Source organism: Ceratotherium simum, chromosome 12 (assembly GCF_057802395.1).
Source record: "Ceratotherium simum simum isolate JZ-2026a chromosome 12, ASM5780239v1, whole genome shotgun sequence".
Taxonomy (NCBI): domain Eukaryota; kingdom Metazoa; phylum Chordata; class Mammalia; order Perissodactyla; family Rhinocerotidae; genus Ceratotherium; species Ceratotherium simum.
This window is the reverse complement of record NC_141911.1, coordinates 71977543-71998646: the sequence shown is the minus strand read 5'-3', so window position 1 is coordinate 71998646 and position 21104 is coordinate 71977543. Positions and strand designations below refer to the sequence as shown.

The 21104-nt window shown below is 37.3% G+C and overlaps 1 protein-coding gene across 7 annotated transcripts in view; it reads right to left on the bottom strand.

Annotated features, from left to right (window-relative positions):
* TBCK (TBC1 domain containing kinase) overlaps window positions 1–21104 on the bottom strand; it is a 213167-nt gene that overhangs the window by 169406 nt on the left and 22657 nt on the right. For 6 of the 7 annotated variants that reach the window (XM_087437764.1, XM_087437761.1, XM_087437765.1 and 3 more), the window contains exon 3: window positions 20238–20310. The exons of the other annotated variant lie outside the window; for it this stretch is intronic. In XM_087437764.1, coding sequence (XP_087293890.1) covers window positions 20238–20310 — 73 coding nt within the window. The remainder of the gene's footprint in view (window positions 1–20237; window positions 20311–21104) is intronic. 7 annotated transcript variants of the gene reach the window in all.

The window sequence follows — 21104 nt, the reverse complement described above, 5'->3', positions numbered from 1 at the left end:
TCACGGATGGAAACTAGACTATTGGTGGTGAACACGATGTCTATACAGAAGTCAAAATATAATGATGTACACATGAAATTTATATGTTAAAAACCAATGCGACCTCAATAAAAAAATTAAAAATAAAACAAAATAAAAGATTCTCTTATTCCCCTTCCTAGCCAATCCCCATAACCTACCTCCAGCTCCAAGCAACCACTGATCTGCTCTCTATCACTATGGATTAAATTTGCCTTTTCAAGAGTTTCAAATAAATGGAATGATACAGCATTATTTTGTGTCTAGCTTCTTTTACTCAGCATGATGTTCTCAAGATTCATCCATATTGCTGCCAGCATTACCAGTCCATTTCTTTTTATTGCTGAGTAGTATTTCACTGAATGGACATACTGTGATTTGTTTATCCATTTATCTGTTGAAAGACATTTTCTCCTCTAGACATTTTTTTTTTGTGTGTGAGGAAGACTAGCCCTGAGCTAACATCTGATGCCAATCCTCCTCTTTTTTTGCTGAGGAAGACTGACCCTGGGCTAACATCCATGCCCATCTTCCTCTACTTTATATGGGACACTGCCACAGTATGGCCTGGTGTGTCAGTGCGCACCTGGGATCCGGACCTGCGAACCCCGGGCCACCGAAGCTGAATGGGCACACTTAACTGCTGCGTCACCAGGCCAGCCCCTCCTCCAGACTTTTAATAGCTAAGCACAGTATAGTATTTTACCAGGAAAGCTGTGGACATATTTAAAATAAAATTTCACAAGGAAATAAAGAACAATATAAAGTCCCAGATTTTGAGGAGTCTCATATTCTTAAAACTGTCATTATGTGAGAACAAATGAAAATCTGTGGGCATAAAGTAACAAAGAACATTTAAACATGAAAATTAGGATCTGGTTTTTGTCTAAGATGTATGTGGCAGATTTGAGAATGTCCAGTCATTATCATGATGATTTTGAGGCACTTAATCTGCATTTGACACTGAGGTAAAGGCTGTAAAAAACAGACAGACATGATTGCTTTTTGATGGCCTATTACCTAAGATAAACAACAGCGACAACCGACAAAATGTCTAGCTAGTGGGTAAACTAACATAGGAGCAGGGAAGTACAGTTAGATACTAATGGCATGCTGGTCTGGTCAGATGCATTGACCAGACTGCTTGTAGAACAGAGCTCAAATTTTCGCTGATTTAGATGACTGTGGCAGAGAAAATCACAATATCTCTTCTAGGTAATCTGGGAGGAACTCAAACGTAGGATATCAGTCATTCTTCATATGACCACTACCTTTTCATCTTACGTCACTGTCTGAAACAGCAACCTATATTCAAGACTCGTCACCTTAAACGAGAGTGCCCCACTCCTGCCCTTCAACTGTTTTATAAAGAAAAATAGGGAGGGCACTTGCATTGCTCTCTGACGGATGCTTTTACTACTGAGCTCTCCAAGCTCATCTCCTCCACCTCTGCTCCCATGAACCCTCTGCCTCTGCTTTATGCATCTGCTTGTGTATCAATGCCATTTTGTACATGCTATCTTTTCTGCCCTTCTATCTGGCCCACTTGGACGATACCTATTCATCCTTTAAGATTCACCACAAGCATTATTTCCTTAGTAAAACTTTTCTGAATTCTCCTGGCTGTGAAGTACTCTGTCTACCAAGATAACCTGCATATACCTCTTGCACATACTTATTAAAAAATGCTATATTATAATTGCTTGTTATAACTCTGTCTACTCACTAGCCAGCACTCTCTCTAAAGGTTGGGACTTGATATTTTCATCTTCAGACTCACTAGCACCTAGCCCAGTGTCTGAAACATATATGTACTTAATGAAGAAGTATGGAATGATCCTTGAATAGATCAATCATAATTTAAATCATAATTGGTCATCATAAAAATGCTATAACTGTTCCACAGGCAAAGCTTATTGATAATAATACCCAACAATCATTTAGTACATTATAGTAGTTATAATAACACTATTCCCACTACTGCTACTAACAGGAAACACTTAGATAACTCATACTATATCAAGTGCTGTTATAAAGAGTTCATTGATTCTCCCCACTATCCTAGAAGGTGAGAAAACGGAAGCACCGAGGGGTTAAGGAATTTACCCGAGTAGATGGTGGAGTTGAGATTCACACGCAGCAGGTTGGTCTTAGAGCCCACGTTCTTAACTGCTACACTATAGCGCCTCTCAGGGCTTAACCGCGTGTATGGGAAATCAAAAGAGAGGGTCTGAGCTCCAGCTATACCATGTGACAGGTAGTGGTAAAGAAACCGCTCTAAGCCTCAGCTACCAATCTCTAAAATGCAGGAGCCATTCACTGCTTCCCTCCCTGGCATCCACGCCCCCTTCTTCCAATGATAACTTACAATTTTCATTTCAGGTTCCATCTCTCTCCCCTACTTCTCAGTTCACGCGTTCTGCCTTTAGGAGTAGAAATTTGACTCAGGCCTTGGTCAATCACTTTCCCCGGGTCACACTAATTGTTCTTAAACTGGTCTGATTGACAATCTCAGGATGTGCATAGCAACCAATAAAAATGGCTCGCTCCTTTCTGGAAGACTGAGAGGATATGAAGTTAAGAGTTGTTACGACCATTTTGCCATCATTAGGGGAGAATCTGGAACTCTTGCAACGTATTAGTTGTATGACCAGGGGAAAATTACTTTACTTAGATTCCTCATAGGAGCCTAAGGTTCCTCACACATCAAATGGAATAGTGGTAAACTACACCATAGAGCTCCTGTAAGAGAGAAAGAAGATAATCATCGTAGAGTGCTTAGGACAACGTCTAGCACAAAGTGACCACACAAAACTGTGGCAATTATGTTGTTATCATCATCATTATTTTTGTTTAGTCCTTCCCTTTTGAGGTCCTGAATAATTTAGGATAAAGAAATCATTTCTAATTTAAGCTTTGTGTTTGTACACATACTTGGAAGAGGCGCCTGGGAAGGGCAAGATGGAATAAGAACTCATGAACCCCACACATCCTCTTTTGCGGTACATGTAGTTTTCATTTCTCCACTCCAACTATCTTATGGAAGAACCCACTCTGCCATATGCATACCAACAGATTTTGGTCATAATGAAACCAGTATTGCTTTTTCTTTGTCTGCCAAAGTGAAAGGACTGGGTTCTCTGGTTTCTAGTTTGACAAAGATGCCAGGAAACAAAGAAACCCCCACAGAGCCAGCAAGATAGTAACTGATGATAGGACTCATTGAACTTGGAAATTTAAAGCAGCTTATTCTCGCAAAAGACTGTGCTTTTGAACAGCATCTATCACAAAGGCAGATTCCGGAGTACTGTTGCTCAAACAAAGGCCACAGTGAGAAGAGGCCTGGCGGAAGCACAGTCACCATTCTGTGGTCAAGGCTCCTGACATTAGAAGACGTGATATTCTGTAAACCTTAGATCACTCACAAACTAGGACCAATAACCTTAAAGTTATCTTTAAAAAGCATGTAGCAAAGTAACTAGAACATAGCATTTAATAAATACTGCATCCCTTCCTTTTTTCTATCCCTTCTGTTTATGAATGATATTAAATGTTTTAAATTTAAAAGTGCCCCACTTACAGAATGTCCCAAAACTCTTGCAACTGCTGCTAACATCGTTAACTTATTTAACTCCTTATATATCATTCCCTCAGTAAATACCAAATGTGTAGTACATCCTATTAAAAAATGTAGAGAGAGCTCATTTAGATAGAGAGTTCCTAAAAAAATTTTGCCAATTAATTATCGACATAGTTTTTCAAGGCTAACATTTAACAAGAGGAAAGGAAAAGTTACTACCATTTTGCTGACCATTGTCTTGATTAGTTTCTATAGTCAGTTTCTGGTAGTAAATTTTTTGGTAGAATTTTTGACATGTCATCTGCTTTTGACAACCACACACAATAATCACTTATGTGCCAAACTCTACAACATAAATATTATTTCAAGGCTTTTTAACATTCCTCAAAAAGCCTTTAAGGAAGTATTATCATAAGACTAAGAATAAGAAAAACAGCCCTCTCTGCCAGGGCAAATATTTGCTTTGCAAGGAAAAGACAAAGAGCCAGGGATAGTCCTCCCAGTCTTAGGTTGAGCAGCTTTTAGGTGAATCAGACATATGCCTCCTGACACTGCTGAGAGAGGTCCTTTTACATTCTGATGACATGACCCTCCATCCAGAAACAGCTTCAAGAAATTTTGGCCAATTATTGTTTGAAAGAACTTCTAACCTTTAATTATGCCAAAACTGAAATAGTTTTGGAGACCACAGTGACAACCAGATGAATAATTTTAAAGGACGCCTTTATACAAGTAACTTATTTAGGTATCTGGGGGATAGCTTTGCTATTTTGACAAGTTCACTGAGCAGACTTGCTCAAATTTTAAAATTTTATGGCGGACACATTTGGCTTATTCTGTGATACAGGAGGACATCTGACAACTTTCACTCTCAATTCTGTTTTCAAACAAAGATAATTTCTCCCATGTTTTATTTTGCTGTCCACTGGGGCTCAAACCAAGTACTTGTTCAAGCAATCGGTCAGATCCAATCTTCCTCTCTGAGAAAAGTTCTGACCCTGCTAGCAATTATGGCTACAGCCCACATCCATGCAGATATGGGATCACCCTCCACTCAGTCAAAAATATCTGTCTTTCATTAAAACACTAAAGAAGTACTTATCATCCTTGAAAACACTGGCTATATTGGTTTTCCAACTATCTCATCTCAGATGACTACTCGACAGAAACTGACAAGTCACCTTTTCTGTAGCACAAGCCCCCAATTTGGTGATTTCCAGCACCTTGTTACCTAAAACAGTTTCACATCTAATTTCTAGGGACTACAAGCTGTTGAATCAGTTCTAGGCCTTAATATTATTCAAAGACCATATTCTTTGATCAATTTCTACCTCACTGGATCACCTGATCTTCCAAGAGGAAGACTGAATCTAATACACTTAAGAAATAAGTTAGATGCTAAGCAGTTTGGGTGATTTACTACTAAATGAGCAATATATTCTAACATCTTATTGCTGATATTTATATTGATATTTATATTGGCCTTGTTTCCTGTGACCCTGCTAAACTCACTTATTAATTCAAAGAGTTCTTTTGTGGATTCCTCACGATTTTCTACATAAACAACCATATCATCACTGAACAGAAAAACGTTTACAACTCTTCCTCCTCCTCCTCCTCCTCCCTCTTCCTCTTTTTCTTCCTCCCCTCCTCCTCCTCCTTCTTATAATCTTTATGCCTTGTATTTCTTTTTCTTGACGTACTTCATGCTTGTATTTTTATATACTATACACCTACGATGCTTGCAATTCTATATACTAGCAGCAAACAACTAGAAAATAAAACAATTTTATCTACAATCATATCAAAGCATAAGACACTTAGGAATAAATTTAATAAAAGAGCAAGAACTCTACATTGTAAACTATAAAATATTGCTGAGAGAAATTTAAAAAGACTTAAAAAATTTAGAGAGAAACAACATGTTCACTTCTTGGAAGACTCAAAATTGTTAAGATGTCAGTTGTTCCCAAACTGGTCCATAGATATAATGCAATCTCAATCAGAATACCAACAGACATTTGTAGAAACTGAGAAGCTTAATATAAAATTAATGTGAAAATGCAAAGAACCAAGGATTACTAAAGCAATCTTGAAACAAAAGAACAAAGAGGGAAAATGTATTTCCTGACTTCAAGATTTGCTATAAAGCTAGAGGAATTAAGACAGCATGGCACTGGCATAGGATAGAAAAATAGATAAATGAAACAAAATAGAAGGTCAGAAAGAGACTTACACTTACATGGCCATTTAATTTTCAATAAAAGCACCAAAGCAATCCAATGGGAAAAGGAAAATCTTTTAAACAAACAGAGCAGGAACAACTGGCTAGCCACATAGCAAAAACTGAACTTGAACACCATATACAAATATTAAATTGAGAGAGATCAAAGATCCAACATAAATCGAAAACTATAATGCTTCCAGAAAAAAACACATGAGAATATCTTCATGACTTGGGAGGAGGCAAAGGTTTCTCAAAAAGGATCAAAAAGCAACAACCATAAAAGAAAAAATTTGATACATTACACTTCATCATAAATAATAATTTCTGCTCATCAAGATATTCCTTAAAAAAATGAATAGGCAAGCCAGACTGGCAAAAAATATGTAGCAAAGTATACATATGGAGAATACAGAGAATATATAAAGAATGTCTATAAATCAATAATAAAAAGAAAACACACTTAATAATGGGACCAAAAAATTGAACAGATATGACTGAATGTCATGATATGAATGCACAATAAGTACATGAAGAGTGCTCAACATCTGTAGTCATCATGAAAATGCAAATTCCATCTATAATGTGATACCACTTTCTACTCACTACAATGGCTAAAAGTAAAAGAAGGAAAACACCAACTACCGGCGAGGATATAGAGGAGCCAGAGCTCTCAGACACACTGATACTAGGAACGTACAAGGTATGACACTGGAGAAAGGTCTGGTGGTTTCTCATAATATTAATCATATACCTACCCTATAAGCCATCAGTGCTACATATTTACCCAGGGATATGAAAACATTTGCCCACAAAAAAACACATACAAGAACATTCACAGAAACTTTTGTTATAATAGCCAAAAACCTGGAAACATCCCAGGAGTTCATGAACAGAAAACTGCTAAACAAACTATGGCATATTCATGAAATGGAATACACCTCAGCAATAAAAACAAATGAGCTATAATACATGAAACCACATAGATGACTCTCAGAAACATTAGGGTGTGTGAAAGAAGACTTAAACAAAAGAGTATATACTGTATAAATCTAATTACATAAAGTGCTGGAATAAGCAAAACTAATCTAAGGTGAAAAAAATCAGAAGGAAATTTCTAGGATGATGGTGGTGATCTAATCTTCATGTCTATTCGCATTACACAGGTGTATACATTTGCAAAAATTCATCAAACGATACAAAAGTTTTTATACTTCTCTGAATGTAAATTTTACCAAAAAATAAAACATAAACACATACTGAATTCTAATTAATGATATACATGCTGAAGGATTTAGGGATGAAGTGCACTCATATCTGCAATTTACTTTGAAATGCATCAAAATAATAAGATGGGTTAAAGACCAGATAGTGGGATGGACAGATATGTACTAAAGCAAAAGCTGGCAAAATGTTAAGTGTAGAGTATAAGTATATGGTACAATTCTTTCAACTTTGCTATGTTTGAAATTTTTTATAATAAAATGCTAGCCAAGAAAAAAAATCAAGTTAAGGTGATATAAAGACATTTTCAGATGACCAAAATCTGAGAATTTGTCAGCATCAGATTTGCACTAAAAGAAATTTTAAAGAAAGTTTTCCAGACTGAAGGAAAATGATACCAGATGGAAACCTGAATCAAAACAAAGAAATTAAGAACTCAGGAAACGGGAAATACATGGTTAAATGCAAAAGAATTTTTCTTCATTTCTCAAGGTCTTTAAGGAAATTGTTTAAAGCAAGAAACAATAACAATGTATGGTCAGATATATATATGTAAAAGTACATATAAATTGTAAAGTGAATGACCACAATACCCAAAGGATGGGAGGAGGGTAAATAGAAATATATTATTATTCCTACATTATATGTGAATTGGCATAATATTAATTTATGGAAGACTATGATAAATTAAGTATGCATATTGTAATCCTTATCACAATCACTTAAAGAAAAGAAAAAAGTATAGCTAAAAAATGAAGACAAAGACAAAACAAAACAATAAAAAACCCTCTAAGCCTCTTGTGTAGCCTCACTCCAAACGCTTATTTAACTGTAGTTCTTTCACATAATTTATCAACTCTCTAGTTTCTACTTTCCAAACATTTCACAAAAGGAAATTGTACTGATTCATTTCATTACTATTTCATCCTTCTTTTGTCTTTAATCAGTATAGACAATACCACAGAATAAAATTCAAAGTGTTCCCTTGAAGTCAGTGCAAGTTCTAAACAAGAACCTCCGACCTGAGTTGGTTTACTGCAGTGCTCACTTACTCCACTGACTGGTTTAGTGGGAGGCAAACAATGAGGGATGAAACACTGCTGTGACAGCTGACCACTGAGGCTATACAAAGACAGTGTTTTTAAAACAGAAAGTTTTCATAGGTGAAAATAATTTCCAACACAGACGACTCATATCATTCTATCAAAAAAAAACAATTAGTCTTTCAAAAGTATATAATTTTTTTACCTCAGGAAATGCAGATATTTCACCTTTTCTTTCCAACGTGTTATTATTTTCTTAAAAGTTAAAAACCCAGTTCCTTTATTCCTTTTCACAATGACCCCATCCATTTAAATCACAAAGCAGAGGAATCATTATATTCCTCCACCAATAACTTAACTTCTTATATCGGATCATTGCAAATTGGCTGCCCACTGGCCAAATTCAGCCCATTACTTTGTTTTGTTTGGATCATGGTGTTTTAAAACTTTTTAATTACTTGAAAATGTTTAGAAATTCAGAGATTTCACAGAAGAATCCAGACTCTGAGTTCTTTAGAAACTTTGAAAGAGATGGTAACACCAGGACACATTCTCACACGGCAACAATGGGCTGGAGCTGAGTATTAGCTGCTTCTTTCCAACGTGTTACCTGCTTTCCAGTTCAACTCGGTTCAGCTCAGTACACTTCACTCACTCAGATTCCCTGCCTGGACTCAGATGAGTTCACAGTCTGTTGCAATATCCCCATCCCAAACCCAGGCTCCTCTTCTTCCTCACTCTAGCCCCTACTCTTTTCCTCTCTCTCTCTCTAAATATAATGTATCTAATACTTCACTAACTATTTCAACTGAGGATGCCTTCGGCTAAAAGAAAGTGTCTCTAAAGAAAAATAACAGATAGGTCTGCATTCTACATCAACATATTTACACACTCTCTGAACATCCTTTTTGCACATGGACACTGAAGTAGTTTTCTCTCCCCAGGAAGGATTTTATTTTAATAAACACAGGGCTTACTTTACTATTGACTATTATTCTGGAAAATAGCGTATCACAAAATTTGAATTTAAACTTTATTAAATTTTGATTTTTTTTCTGAAGATAACTGGCAACGTGACTCAAAAATTTCTTTCATCAATAATACAGAGGTTAAACATGCTTATAATTGTTGAAAGGATTAACACTGCTTACTTAATTATTTCTCTCTTTAGAAACTGAGGTATAACTAATAATATGAAATTTAGATTTAAGTGAGGAGGAAAAACTTCAGTACTTGTATAAAGAATGTGGCAGGCAGAATCCTCCCAAGATTCCTGTCACCTGGGTATTCAATCAATCATTAGTCTAGGTACTGCTGTGAAGGGACTTTGCAGATGGAATTAGGTTGCTAATCAGCTAACCTTAAAATAGGGCGAGTCCCTGAATTATCCAGGGAGACCCAGTGTAACCACATGAGCCCTTAAAGTAGACGAGCACAGCAGAAGAGTCAGTCAGAGAGAGTGGCAGAAGAAAGGTAGGAGAGGTCAGAGAGGCAAAGCCTCAGAAGGACTGGACCTGCTGCTGAAGCCGGGTATCTGAGGGGTTCTGTAGATATCAAACCAATTTGCTCTTTTTCCTGTTTAACTTGAGAGGTGACTCGGGGGTCTCGAGGATTTGTGAGCCTGTTTTGCAGGAGAAAGAGAATGCCTTCGGGGAGGCTGCTATCACGGGATGGATGGCTGGCCCTCAGCAGCTGTTGAAGCCCAGAAGTCAGATTGCCCAGAGGCTTACCGGGAGTGACCCCTTTGTTTCCCTGAAGCCTCTCCTGCCAAGCTCTATAAAAGCCCCCTGCTTCCTGTTCGAGGGGAGGTGGATTTGAGCGAACCCAGGCTCCCACCTACTCATTTCGGCCAATTCGAATAAACCTTTCTCACCTCCAAGCACCGATGTCTCAGTGTTTGGCTTGCTGGGCATCAGGCACAGGAACCTGAGATTAAGAGGTTCGGTATCACTGCTACCAGCTTTGAAGATGGGGAAACGGGGCCATGAGCCAGGGAATGCCAGTGGTCTCGAGAAGCTAAGAACGACTCCTGGCAAACAGCCAGCAAGGACACGGATCTCAGTCCTACAACCGCACTAAATTCTACCAACAATCGGAATAGGCCTGGAAATGGATTCTCCCCTCGGGCCTCCAGTGGAAACGCAGCCCTGCCGACACCTTGATTTTGGCTTTGCTAGACCTGAAGCAGAAAAACCAGGCAAGCCCAATAGACTTCTGACCTACGGAACTATGAGATAATAAATTTGTGTTGTTTTAAGCTGCTAAATTTGTGGCAATATGTTAGAGCAGCAACAGAAAGCTAATACCTTGTTGATGAATTAAAAAAAAGTCTTTACACAAACCCTAACTGAACAAGACCAGCAACCATCAGTTTACAAAGTCATAACACACTTCATGAATTGCTGTAAGCAGCAATAAAATTTACTTTAATGCTGCCTCAAAAAAGAATCTCATCAGTCTCAAATCTCGCACATTCTCCAAAAGTGCCTATTTGCCTGACTGGCCCTTTATGGGCTTCTGGGAATTGAATTCTTGGAATGTTCTAACTGGTAAGAGTGTTTTGTCCATTTGAGGCCTTGAACTACTCTAGCTTGTCTAGACAGTTTGTGCAAATAACGTGATTTATGCTGAACATCTGCCTTCCTTCTGGGGGTCGGGGAGCATCTGTAACGGCAGTCAGTCACCAACCCCCAATAAACACCCTCCACTCTCAGGTTCTGGCCAGCTTCTTTTTTTTTTTTTTTTTAATTTTTTGTTTATTGCAGTAACATTGGTTTATAACATTGTAAAAATTTCAGGTGTACATCATTGTACTTCTATTTCTGCATAGATTACATCATGTTCACCACCCAAATACTAATGACAACCCATCAGCACACACATGTACCGAATTATCCCTTTCACCCTCCTCCCTCCCCCCTTCCCCTCTGGTAACCACCAATCCAATCTCTGTCCCTATGTGTTTGTTTATTGTTGTTATTATCTACTACTTAATGAAGGAAATCATACGGTATTTGACCTTCTCCCTCTGACTTATTTCACTTTGCATTATACCCTCAATGTCCATCGATGATGTCACAAATGGCTGGATTTCATCGTTTCTTATGGCTGAGTAGTATTCCATTGTGTATATATACCACAGCTTCTTTATCCATTCGTCCCTTGATGGGCACTTAGGTTGCTTCCAAGTCTTGGCTATTGTGAATAACGCTGCAATGAACACAGGGGTGCATGTACCTTTGCAAATTGGTGTTTTCAAGTTCTTTGGATAAATACCCAACAGTGGAATAGCTGGATCATATGGTAGTTCTATCCTTGATTTTTTGAGGAATCTCCATACTGTTTTTCCATAGTGGCTGCACCAGTTTGCACTCCCACCAGCAGTGTATGAGAGTTCCCTTCTCTCCACATCCTCTCCAATACATGTTGTTTCCTGTCTTGTTAATTATAGCCATTCTGACGGGCGTGAGGTGATATCTCATTGTAGTTTTGATTTGCATTTCCCTGATAGTGATTTTGAACATCTTTTCATGTGTCTGTTGGCCATCTGTATATCTTCTTTGGAGAAATGTCTGTTCAGGTCTTTTGCCCATTTTTTAATTGGGTTGTTAGTTTTTTTGTTGTTGAGATGCATGAGTTCTTTATATATTTTGGAGATTAAGCCCTTATCAGATGTATGGTTTGCAAATATCTTCTCCCAATTGTTAGGTTGTCTTTTTGTTTTGTTGATGGTTTCCTTTGCTGTGCAGAAGCTTTTTAGTTTGATGTAGTCCCATTTGTTTATTTTTTCTATTGTTTCTCTTGCCCTCTGGCCAGCTTCTGTAACAGGCAACACTTTGCACATGTTGTCACAATTTGTTGCTGGAGGAATTAAGCACATCCTCCACAACTCTCCTGGAAGAAGACTCTGGAAAGCTTGCCTGGTCTCCTCCAGACTTTGCCCCATTGTTTTACCTTTGTTGGTTTTGCTTTGTACCCTTTTGCTGTAATAAAACGAGTATGATGTAACATGAGTATAATGACTTCTGAATTCTGTGAGTGCTTCTAGTAAATCACTGAAGCTGGCAGTGGTCTTGGTGACCCCTGACACACCACTGTACCTACCACCTCAGTCACAGTGACTGACTAATACAAAAGAGAACATCAAATATCACATTTGCTATAATCTAAAAAATTTTCTCAAATTTTTACTAACCAAACTGTGGTAGACAGAATTCTAACATGGTTCCCTAGATTCCTGCTCCCTAATGGACACCTTGCATAACCCCCAAGACTATGAATATGATGGATTTTACTCCCATGATCATGTTATGTTATATGGCACAGTTGACTTTAATGTCAAAGATTGTCCAGGTGGGCCTGATCTTATCACCTGAGTACCTGAAATTTGGATCTAGAAGTTTGAGACAGAGGAAATAAGAGTGATTCCAGGCACGAACAAGATGTGATATGAGGGAGATGATCCTCCATTGCTAGCTTTGGAGATGAAGAGGGCCACGTGATAAGGAATGCAGATGGCCTCTAGGAGCTGAGAGCAGCCCCTGGATTAGAGTAATCAAGGAAGTAGCGACCTCAATCCCACAATTGCAAGGAACTGAATTCTGCCAACAACCTGAATGAGCTTAGAAGTAGATTCTTCCTCAGAGCCACGAGAAAGGAAATCGATAATTTATTTCCTCTAACCATTCTATTTTTAAAAAAATATTTCCAAGAAAATAATAAACAAATTACCAAGATAACATTTGTATCATATTTTCACCAAAATTCATTTGTTTGGGAAATAAAATTATGGCACATGATTAAAAGGAAGATAACAGGGTAATAGAATTCAAACTGCATTACTAAACTAAAAACATCATTAGTTCATTCAATAGTTCATTTACAACACATTAACTATATGCAACCTCTATGCTAACAACTTCAGGGATAGAAAAATGAAAGATTACAGTATGCATTTCAAAAGATGTATGGTTAATTGGGGAAGGTAAACCATACCTTCCTTAACTCTATAACTGCAGGCAAACTCTTATAAGCTAGAAAGAGAAAGGTACCTTACAACTAAAAAGATATAATGTAATAAAGGAATTTGGAGGAGGAAAATATAATTTTTGCTTTGGTTCAGTGGTATGGTATAGAGAAAGACAGAGGTAAGTGAATTACTTCAAGAAGAAGGTGCTATACATTGTGCCAAAGATTGGAGACACATAGTTGGGCAAAGGGACAACTCAGTCTTCACGGTGTATTTCAATTCTCTGGCACTCAATCTCCTCAACACACAGTACTGGTAACAACGAAAACTACCTGCACAACTTAAGACACTATTTGGAAATAATTTAGAGAGTTAGATTGAAGTCAGATCCTCCGCCTATAAAATGCATTTTCTTCACACACAAAAAAATGGTGAGCCACCAAATGTTTTTGAGCAGGGAATGGACTGATCTTTAAAAAGATTAATATAGCAGCAGAAAGTAGGAGTGACTGGAGTATGGAAGGACTAAAGGCAGGAAGACCAGTTAGGAGAGTGTGACAATGCAATAGTCAAGCTGTTTGTTAATGAAGTCCTGACTTAAAGAATGTAGAGGACAGCAGAGATGTGAGAAATATCACCAAGGTTGTCTTAACAATTCTTCACAACTAATAGGATAAATGGTACAAGAGAGGGAGAAAGCAAAAGATTCCAAGCCTGAGTGAAGAGCACCTTTTGGTATTATTTTGTCTTGAAACAAAACAAGTAAAATAGGAAGAAAAATATACATCAATTATATAAATGCCTGAGTTACTTGCTTACAGTTACTAAGTTACTGTAATAATTCCAAATGCATTTTGAAACTAGAGCTCTTAAAAGCAAAAAAAGGTATGAGAGCCTCAACTTCCACCATCAGGTCATATTCTAAAATAAGTATATCTACTATCTATTTGTGACGACTATGCCCTGTGGCTCATTACCCACCTGTGGACCACATTCTAGAATGTGTCCAAAATTCTTTGGAGTATCCAATTCAATGAGTAGGCAATCTTGTTTTGTGTGTGTGAGGAAGATAGCCCTGAGCTAACATCCATGCCAATCCTCCCCTTTTTACTGAGGAAGACCGGTCCTGAGCTAACACCTATTGCCAATCCTCCTCCTTTTTTCTTTTTCCCTTTTTCTCCCCAAAGCCCCAGTAGGTAGTTGTATGTCATAGTTGCACATCCGCCTAGTTGCTGTATGTGGGATGCCACCTCAACATGGCTGGACAAGCAGTGCGTCGGTGCATGCCCGGGATCCAAACCCGGGCCACCAGCAGCAGAGCGCACACACTTAACCGCTAAGCCACAGGGCCGGCCCCAGAGTAGGCAATCTTTTAATAGGGGCAGATAAAAGTTGCTCATCTGAGTGAAACAGATCACGTTTTCCACGCAGCTAGTGAACAGCTGCAGACATAGCCTGCTTCCCATCAGTCTCCACATATAACCATGCGTGACCTCTGCAATGCTGATAGTTCTTTGGTAAATTTTCAAAACCATAACCCTAAAAACATATGACAAACATTTTATTAAAGAAACATGCCTGCACTACTCACCCTGCCTTCACTTGCAAATTTAAGGACAATGCAGAAACTTTACTGCAAGTGCCAAAACTCTGCTGAGTATCTGTCTATGAACTGCACTTGCTAGCACGTTTACAGATCAAGCGATGGTACATGCTCTGAATAACACCAACATGAAGGGGAACTACTCCCCAAATAGCACCTAGAGGGGAGAGAAGCCCTTTCCCCACGTCTGCTTTAACAGGAGGGATGAAGGTGTATCCTGCTATAACAGTCTCCGGAAAATATTTCAGAAAGGAGATGAGATTTAAATTTCTCCACTTTTCAGTTTCTTGAATGTGGCTTTAGGGTAGCAATTAAATAGAGTCACAGGCACTAAATATGAGATGACTTCAAACATATCTTCCAAATTGTTGTACTTTTTTTCTTGAAACCTACTGGTTCTAGTTTAATTGAATTCCATGCCTCTATGTTTCCAACAAATAATTCTGATCATTTAACTGAAACTGGAGAGAAATATTGGCAAGCTTGAACTCTCACACAAGTAACATATAAAAGCCACTGAAAGGAGAGCAGCTTTCTCCAAAAATTAATTCCTCATATTCAAGCCTGAACAGACTCCGAAGAAAATGGTGAAGAGTTATCTTTCAAACAGGTTAGCAAACTACACAAACAACATTACTTTATAAAAGACTGACATGATAATACCTTCAGGTCACAGCACAAAATCATTTCTTTCTGTTTGGATAACACGAATTCTCAAAAGGGTTTTATGGCCATTAAAATTATAAAAAGAGAGAATGTCTGATTTTCTTGTTGGATCTGAAACCTTAATCTTGTTGGATCTGAAACCTTAAGATAGTCTTAAGTTACAATATATTTGTAATACCAATTACTACTATAATGTTTTAGTACAATATTGCTTAGTTCAATGATATTAAATTTGTTACGAAAAAAGTTAGTGAGTAAATTAACACAAGACTCTTCTCTAAGTTTCTGGTTTTCATCCCTCTACTCCCCGTCCCATCAATTTTATGAAAGATTTAAAATTTTCTTCAAAATATAAATCTAGTAAGATATATATGCCTTGAAAAATGTTTAAGCTTAGAAATCTAGACAATCAACTGCAAATAACTACCAGACAACTGGCAGCTCACAGTTTTGAACAGTTAGAGACAGATGGACAAGCAAAATTCATGGGTCTCCAATTGCAACCCCCTCTAACTAGATTTCCTGTGTACTTTGCATCAGTCTTTCTTACAGGTGCAGGATGCTTACTTTTGGCAGTAGGGGAAAGAACAGATTTATGGGCCATAAGAACATCTTCTCACTTTCCATAAACAGGTTATAGAATTAATTAAAATTGCAGCACATCAACTCAGCACATGAAACCTGCCCTGTTATTGGATACTAATGTAATCCAAATATGTGGAAAGTCAAATAGTTTTCAACAGAACTAATTTAGATGGATGGATCAGATAACAACTTGCAACTGAACCTGACATAATCAGTTCTACTCAAAGGCAGTAAGTCTGAATGTTAAATTCCAAAACGAACAAGGAAAATATTGAACTTTAGTCTATTACCAGAACAATTAAAAAAACAGTACTTTATTTACAAAAATGTTTAAATACTTCCTTACTTGAAGAAATTACAAAGACCCATTAAAGCTACTGTATGTTCTATTTTAAATAAATGAAAAAGACTATCAGAAAATGTAAATGGCATGAAAGACAATATGAAATTGCATTTACTCTTATTCATATTCATCTACCCACTCAAAGAATATGCTTCCATCTATAAGATTTTATCCTCATGAAGAAATACACAAAAGCACTGAAGAAAGGTGGCTTCTTTACACCTTTACACGTTGAAACTACTGATGTTCATTGCTATGAGTTATCTCTAAAACAAGGATAAAGGATGACTAGCACAGAAAAGTAAAACTTTTCACGAGCTAATGGATTCAATCTTATTGGCAAAGCAATATCGATTGTATCCTTATATAGTACAATTGAAAGTAAAAAGTAAAAGGATAGAGTTCAGGTAAAATGATGAAAATGGAAATTTGTCTTCTGAGTCACAAAAAACTTCTCTCTTCTCTCTCAGTTCTTTTAGTAAATAAAGGAAGGCATAGAGGGAAATGTGGAGATCAGAAGGAACATTCTACAGTTACTGCCATCCTGATGACCAGAGAACTACATTAGTTGCGGCTTATAGAGTCCCCTGGAGTGGCTGGGAGCACAAGACCATGGGTACCACCAATTTTCAGGATGTACAGCAATTCTGTTTGTAGCATAGCTATGTCCGTGAAGACTATTCCACCTCTGGTAGTTCTGGATATTCCCTTAACAGACTACCATCTCTTCATAGTGCAAACTCCTTCCTTTCTTCTGTCCCAAATACCCCAAATGAATAGTGAATAATTTTCAGACCTTTAGTTATTTTTTCAGTTAGTGTGAATGTTGGTTTACTATTTCGCTCCTGTTATTTTTTAAGTACTTGTATGATCTCTAAGATATCTGCGACAGCCAGCCTCTAAGGTGATCCCCAATGACCCCTGACTCCTGGATTCCTATTCTGGTACAGTCCCCTCCCACAATGAATAGAGTTAATAGTTGACCTCTGTATCCAAAAGGATACTGCAGAAAGGTGAGTGGTTCCTAAGGCTAGGTCATAAAAGGCTTTGCAGCTTCCACCTTGCTTTCTTTTGTCTCTTAGATTGCTCACATTGAGAGAAAGCAACCACTACGTTGTGAAGATAGTCAAGAGGACTGTGGCAAAGCCCTCAAGGCAGGAAGGAATTAAAGCCTCCCGTCACAACTGGCACCAAATGAGTGAGCTACCTTAAAAACAGATCATCCAGCCCCAGACAAGCTTTGAAATGACCACAGCCTTATGATAACCTGAGCTAAAACCACCCAGCTAAGACATTCCTTAATTCTTGGCCCAGAGAAACTGTATAAAACGATAAATGTTTACTGTTGTTTTAAGCTGCTGTGTTGAGGTAATTTGTTAAGCAGCAATAACTAATTCATATTATTTTTTCCTATAGAAACAAAGAAACACAAGTATGCCACTACATCAGGCATCTTCATTAACAACATAATACTGTTGATACATGAGGGATCACAACTCAAGCCAAGCAAATAAATCAGCAGGCTTTTAAAAAAATGGAGGTACAATTTACATGGGTGAAAAGTACACATCTTAAGTATGTATTTCAGTGAATTTTGACAAGTTTTGCAAGAAGATGCACCATATAAGTACCCTGATCAAGATGTAAAAGATTTCAACTACCCCAGATAGTTCCCTCAAGGCTATTTTGGATCAGTTCTTATATTATCCCCTCCCCTAACCAGGGTCAAGCACTGTTGTTATATCTATCACCACAGATGAGTTTTGATCACTCTAGAACTTTACATAAACAGAAGACTACAATCTTTTGTGTCTGGCTTCTCTTGCTCAGCATGATATTTCTAAGGTTCATCATGCTGTCCTCATGTTGTTGAGTGTATCAGTAGTTCATTCCTCTTCACTGTTGATTCATATGCCATGATTTGTTTATCCATTCTCCCACTGATGGACATTTGAGTTCTTCCCCGTTTGGGGCTTCTATGAATAATGTTTCTGGAACAAATGTTTTGGTGGACATGTATTTTTCCCTTCTCATGGTTAAACACCAAGGCAGGGCTGGAACTAGAGTGAGGCAAATGAAGTACCTAGCACACAAAATTTAAGGAAGTCCTCTACCTAGGAGTGGGATTGCTGGACCATAAAATAGATGTTTCTATAACAATTTGCCTTTTACATTATAGCACTGAAGTTTTACACTTAGATTTGTCATGGGTTCCTCTGTCAAGAAATCTACCATTTAAATAAGAAGCAATATAAGGTTGACACATTAGTATAAGAAAACATAAAAATATATACTTATAAAGGCAAATGATCACTATATTATAAGATGTAATGCATATTAAATAAAATATAAAGTCGAGAATAACTTCCTCTAGAATGATTGCTCAATTAAGTAAAACTGCTTGTTTTACAGATAAGGAAAAGGATTAAGAGACTGTTCAAGGCTGCCTCACTGGTTACTGGCTTTTTCATCATACATACCGCATTGTAAATCTTCATAAAAGTTTAACCCAGGCTGAATGAAAAAGAAAGTGTTTTTTTCAGAGGTAAAGATGTGGCTACAAATGGTTTTCAATTTAAATGTCAACTAGCTTTCACAGAGAATTTTTTTAGCATCAGTGGCCTATAAAGTATAAATTTAAACTAGTGAGCATGTTCTTCTTCTTTTTTTTTTTTGGTGAGGAAGATCAGCTCTGAGCCGACATCTGTAGCCAATCTTCCTTTTTTGTCTTGAAGAAGGGTGGCCCTGAGCTAACATCTGTGCCAATCCTCCTCTATTTTGTATATGGGATGCCGCCACAGCATGGCTTGATGCGTGGTATGTAGGTCTGTGCCCGGGATCGGAACCTGCAAACCCCAGGCCGCTGAAGCAGAGCGCACAAACTTAACCACTATGCCACTGGGCCGGCCCCGAGTGATATGCTCTTAAAAAAATAAAATCAAAAATTTGTGACATGCAAAAATTGTAATTATAAAAACATATTCACTAAATAAGGTTGAGCTATTTCTAAATACATAGGAAAGTCACTTTTATTAGCTATGGTTAGGTTAGACTTTTCTCAAGAGGCAAGAAAGGCAGGCATACCCTTGATATCTGCATCTTCCATTCTAGAGCCACTTAAAACTAAATCATTTAAAGTAACAAGGAAAGTATTTTTATTCAATTAATTTGTTTTGCTTCTACTAAATTACTACCAGTTAGTAAGATACACATTTTTTTCCTCCCTTGAAAAAGGTTTATTTTCATCCATAAGATAGCAGTGATTGAAAAGTAGTGACTGAGAATAAGAATATTTCTTTAACTAGGATGGATAATTACAATGCTATAAAGACTCACAGCCAGCAGTTTTCATTGGTTTGTCAAAACTTTCTTTATTCATTAAAGGAATATTTTTCATGATTTTAAGATAATTTCAGAAAATCTGTGAAGAAGTTCACATCATAGTATATTTATAATAAAGTTGAGACCACACACTCTTCTTGCCAAGAATGGAAAGTAAATTTACTGAGTCACTGAAATAACTGAATTCAAACTGTATCATTAGATTCCACCCAAGCCATGATTATTATTTCTCTCTACTCTGCAACATGGCCTTTACTTAACACAGATCAAGGAGTCCCTAGGAATACCAGAATCTTATGAGAAGTCACCATATACTCCTCTCAGGAAAATACTCCTAATCTCAGCCACAGAAATGCTTACTTAGTACTAAAAAGATTTCAAATTTTCATATATATCCTCTTTAGGAATTTTTTTGTCAAGTACTTTAAAGAATGCCTACCTCACAACTGGACACTGGACAATGTCAGTGCTGAATTTCTATGAGGCCTGTGAATTAAATTTCCTAAAATGAAAATCTGCACCTGGATTTGATCCTTAAACAAGTAACAGAGGAAACTAAAACTCTGCAGTTTCTAGTTAAAATGCCTTTTTGTTTGCCAATTCCTGCTTTTCATTTAATTGTACTGATATTGCACAGTACCTCACGGGTTTCCTCTCTCGAAGCAAGTCTTCTAGACTCCGTTCACAGTGTTCAGCCACCACCACCAGTCTCTCTGAGTAAAACAAAGCAAATCCACTTTATATTTGATTAACACACGTTTTAATAACAAAATAATATACCCACTAAAGATATTAACGTGTAGTGCAAATGATATTTTAAGAGCTTTTCAAACTCTATATTAACTACACAATTACCATATATATAGAATAACAGGATAAATGTGTAACAAAACACATTATTAATAATGTATAATAAAACACATAAATAACAATTTCTTTTCATCTTGTATTTTTCTCTAGAGTTTCTCCCATGTGCATCAGGGAAAACAGATGGAAAGATTTACCTTCAGAAAAAAGAAGCAATCCTTCTGACACAGACTAGGAGAAGGGAAAGCTTGGATGAAGATATAAAGAAATCCTGGAGCAAGGGGGAAATTGGGAGCTAGCGACAAATTGTCTTGACAGTCTGGTTCAAACACAAGGTCTTTGAAATTGAGTTCAGAAACTCGAGAAAAGTAGAAATGTTCTGAATCATGACTATGGAGAAAAAGCAGAAAATCGACTTGGGATTGTTTGCAACATCATGGGGCCTGCTGAGATTAAGTAATAATATAAAATTTTGGTGGGTAGAATCAATACTATATAATAAACTAATACTAGTTTTTATTTTCCAATAGATCAACTGTCTAAGAATAAGACAGTACAGTTCTGCGGGTCAGGTCATACTTTTCCTCATCAGTTATCTCTAGCGACTAACACATTGTCTGACACAGTAGCAGATCAATACTTTTCTTAATGAATGAATGTAAGAGGAACGAGTGAAAAGTATAACTGGGCTTACAAACAG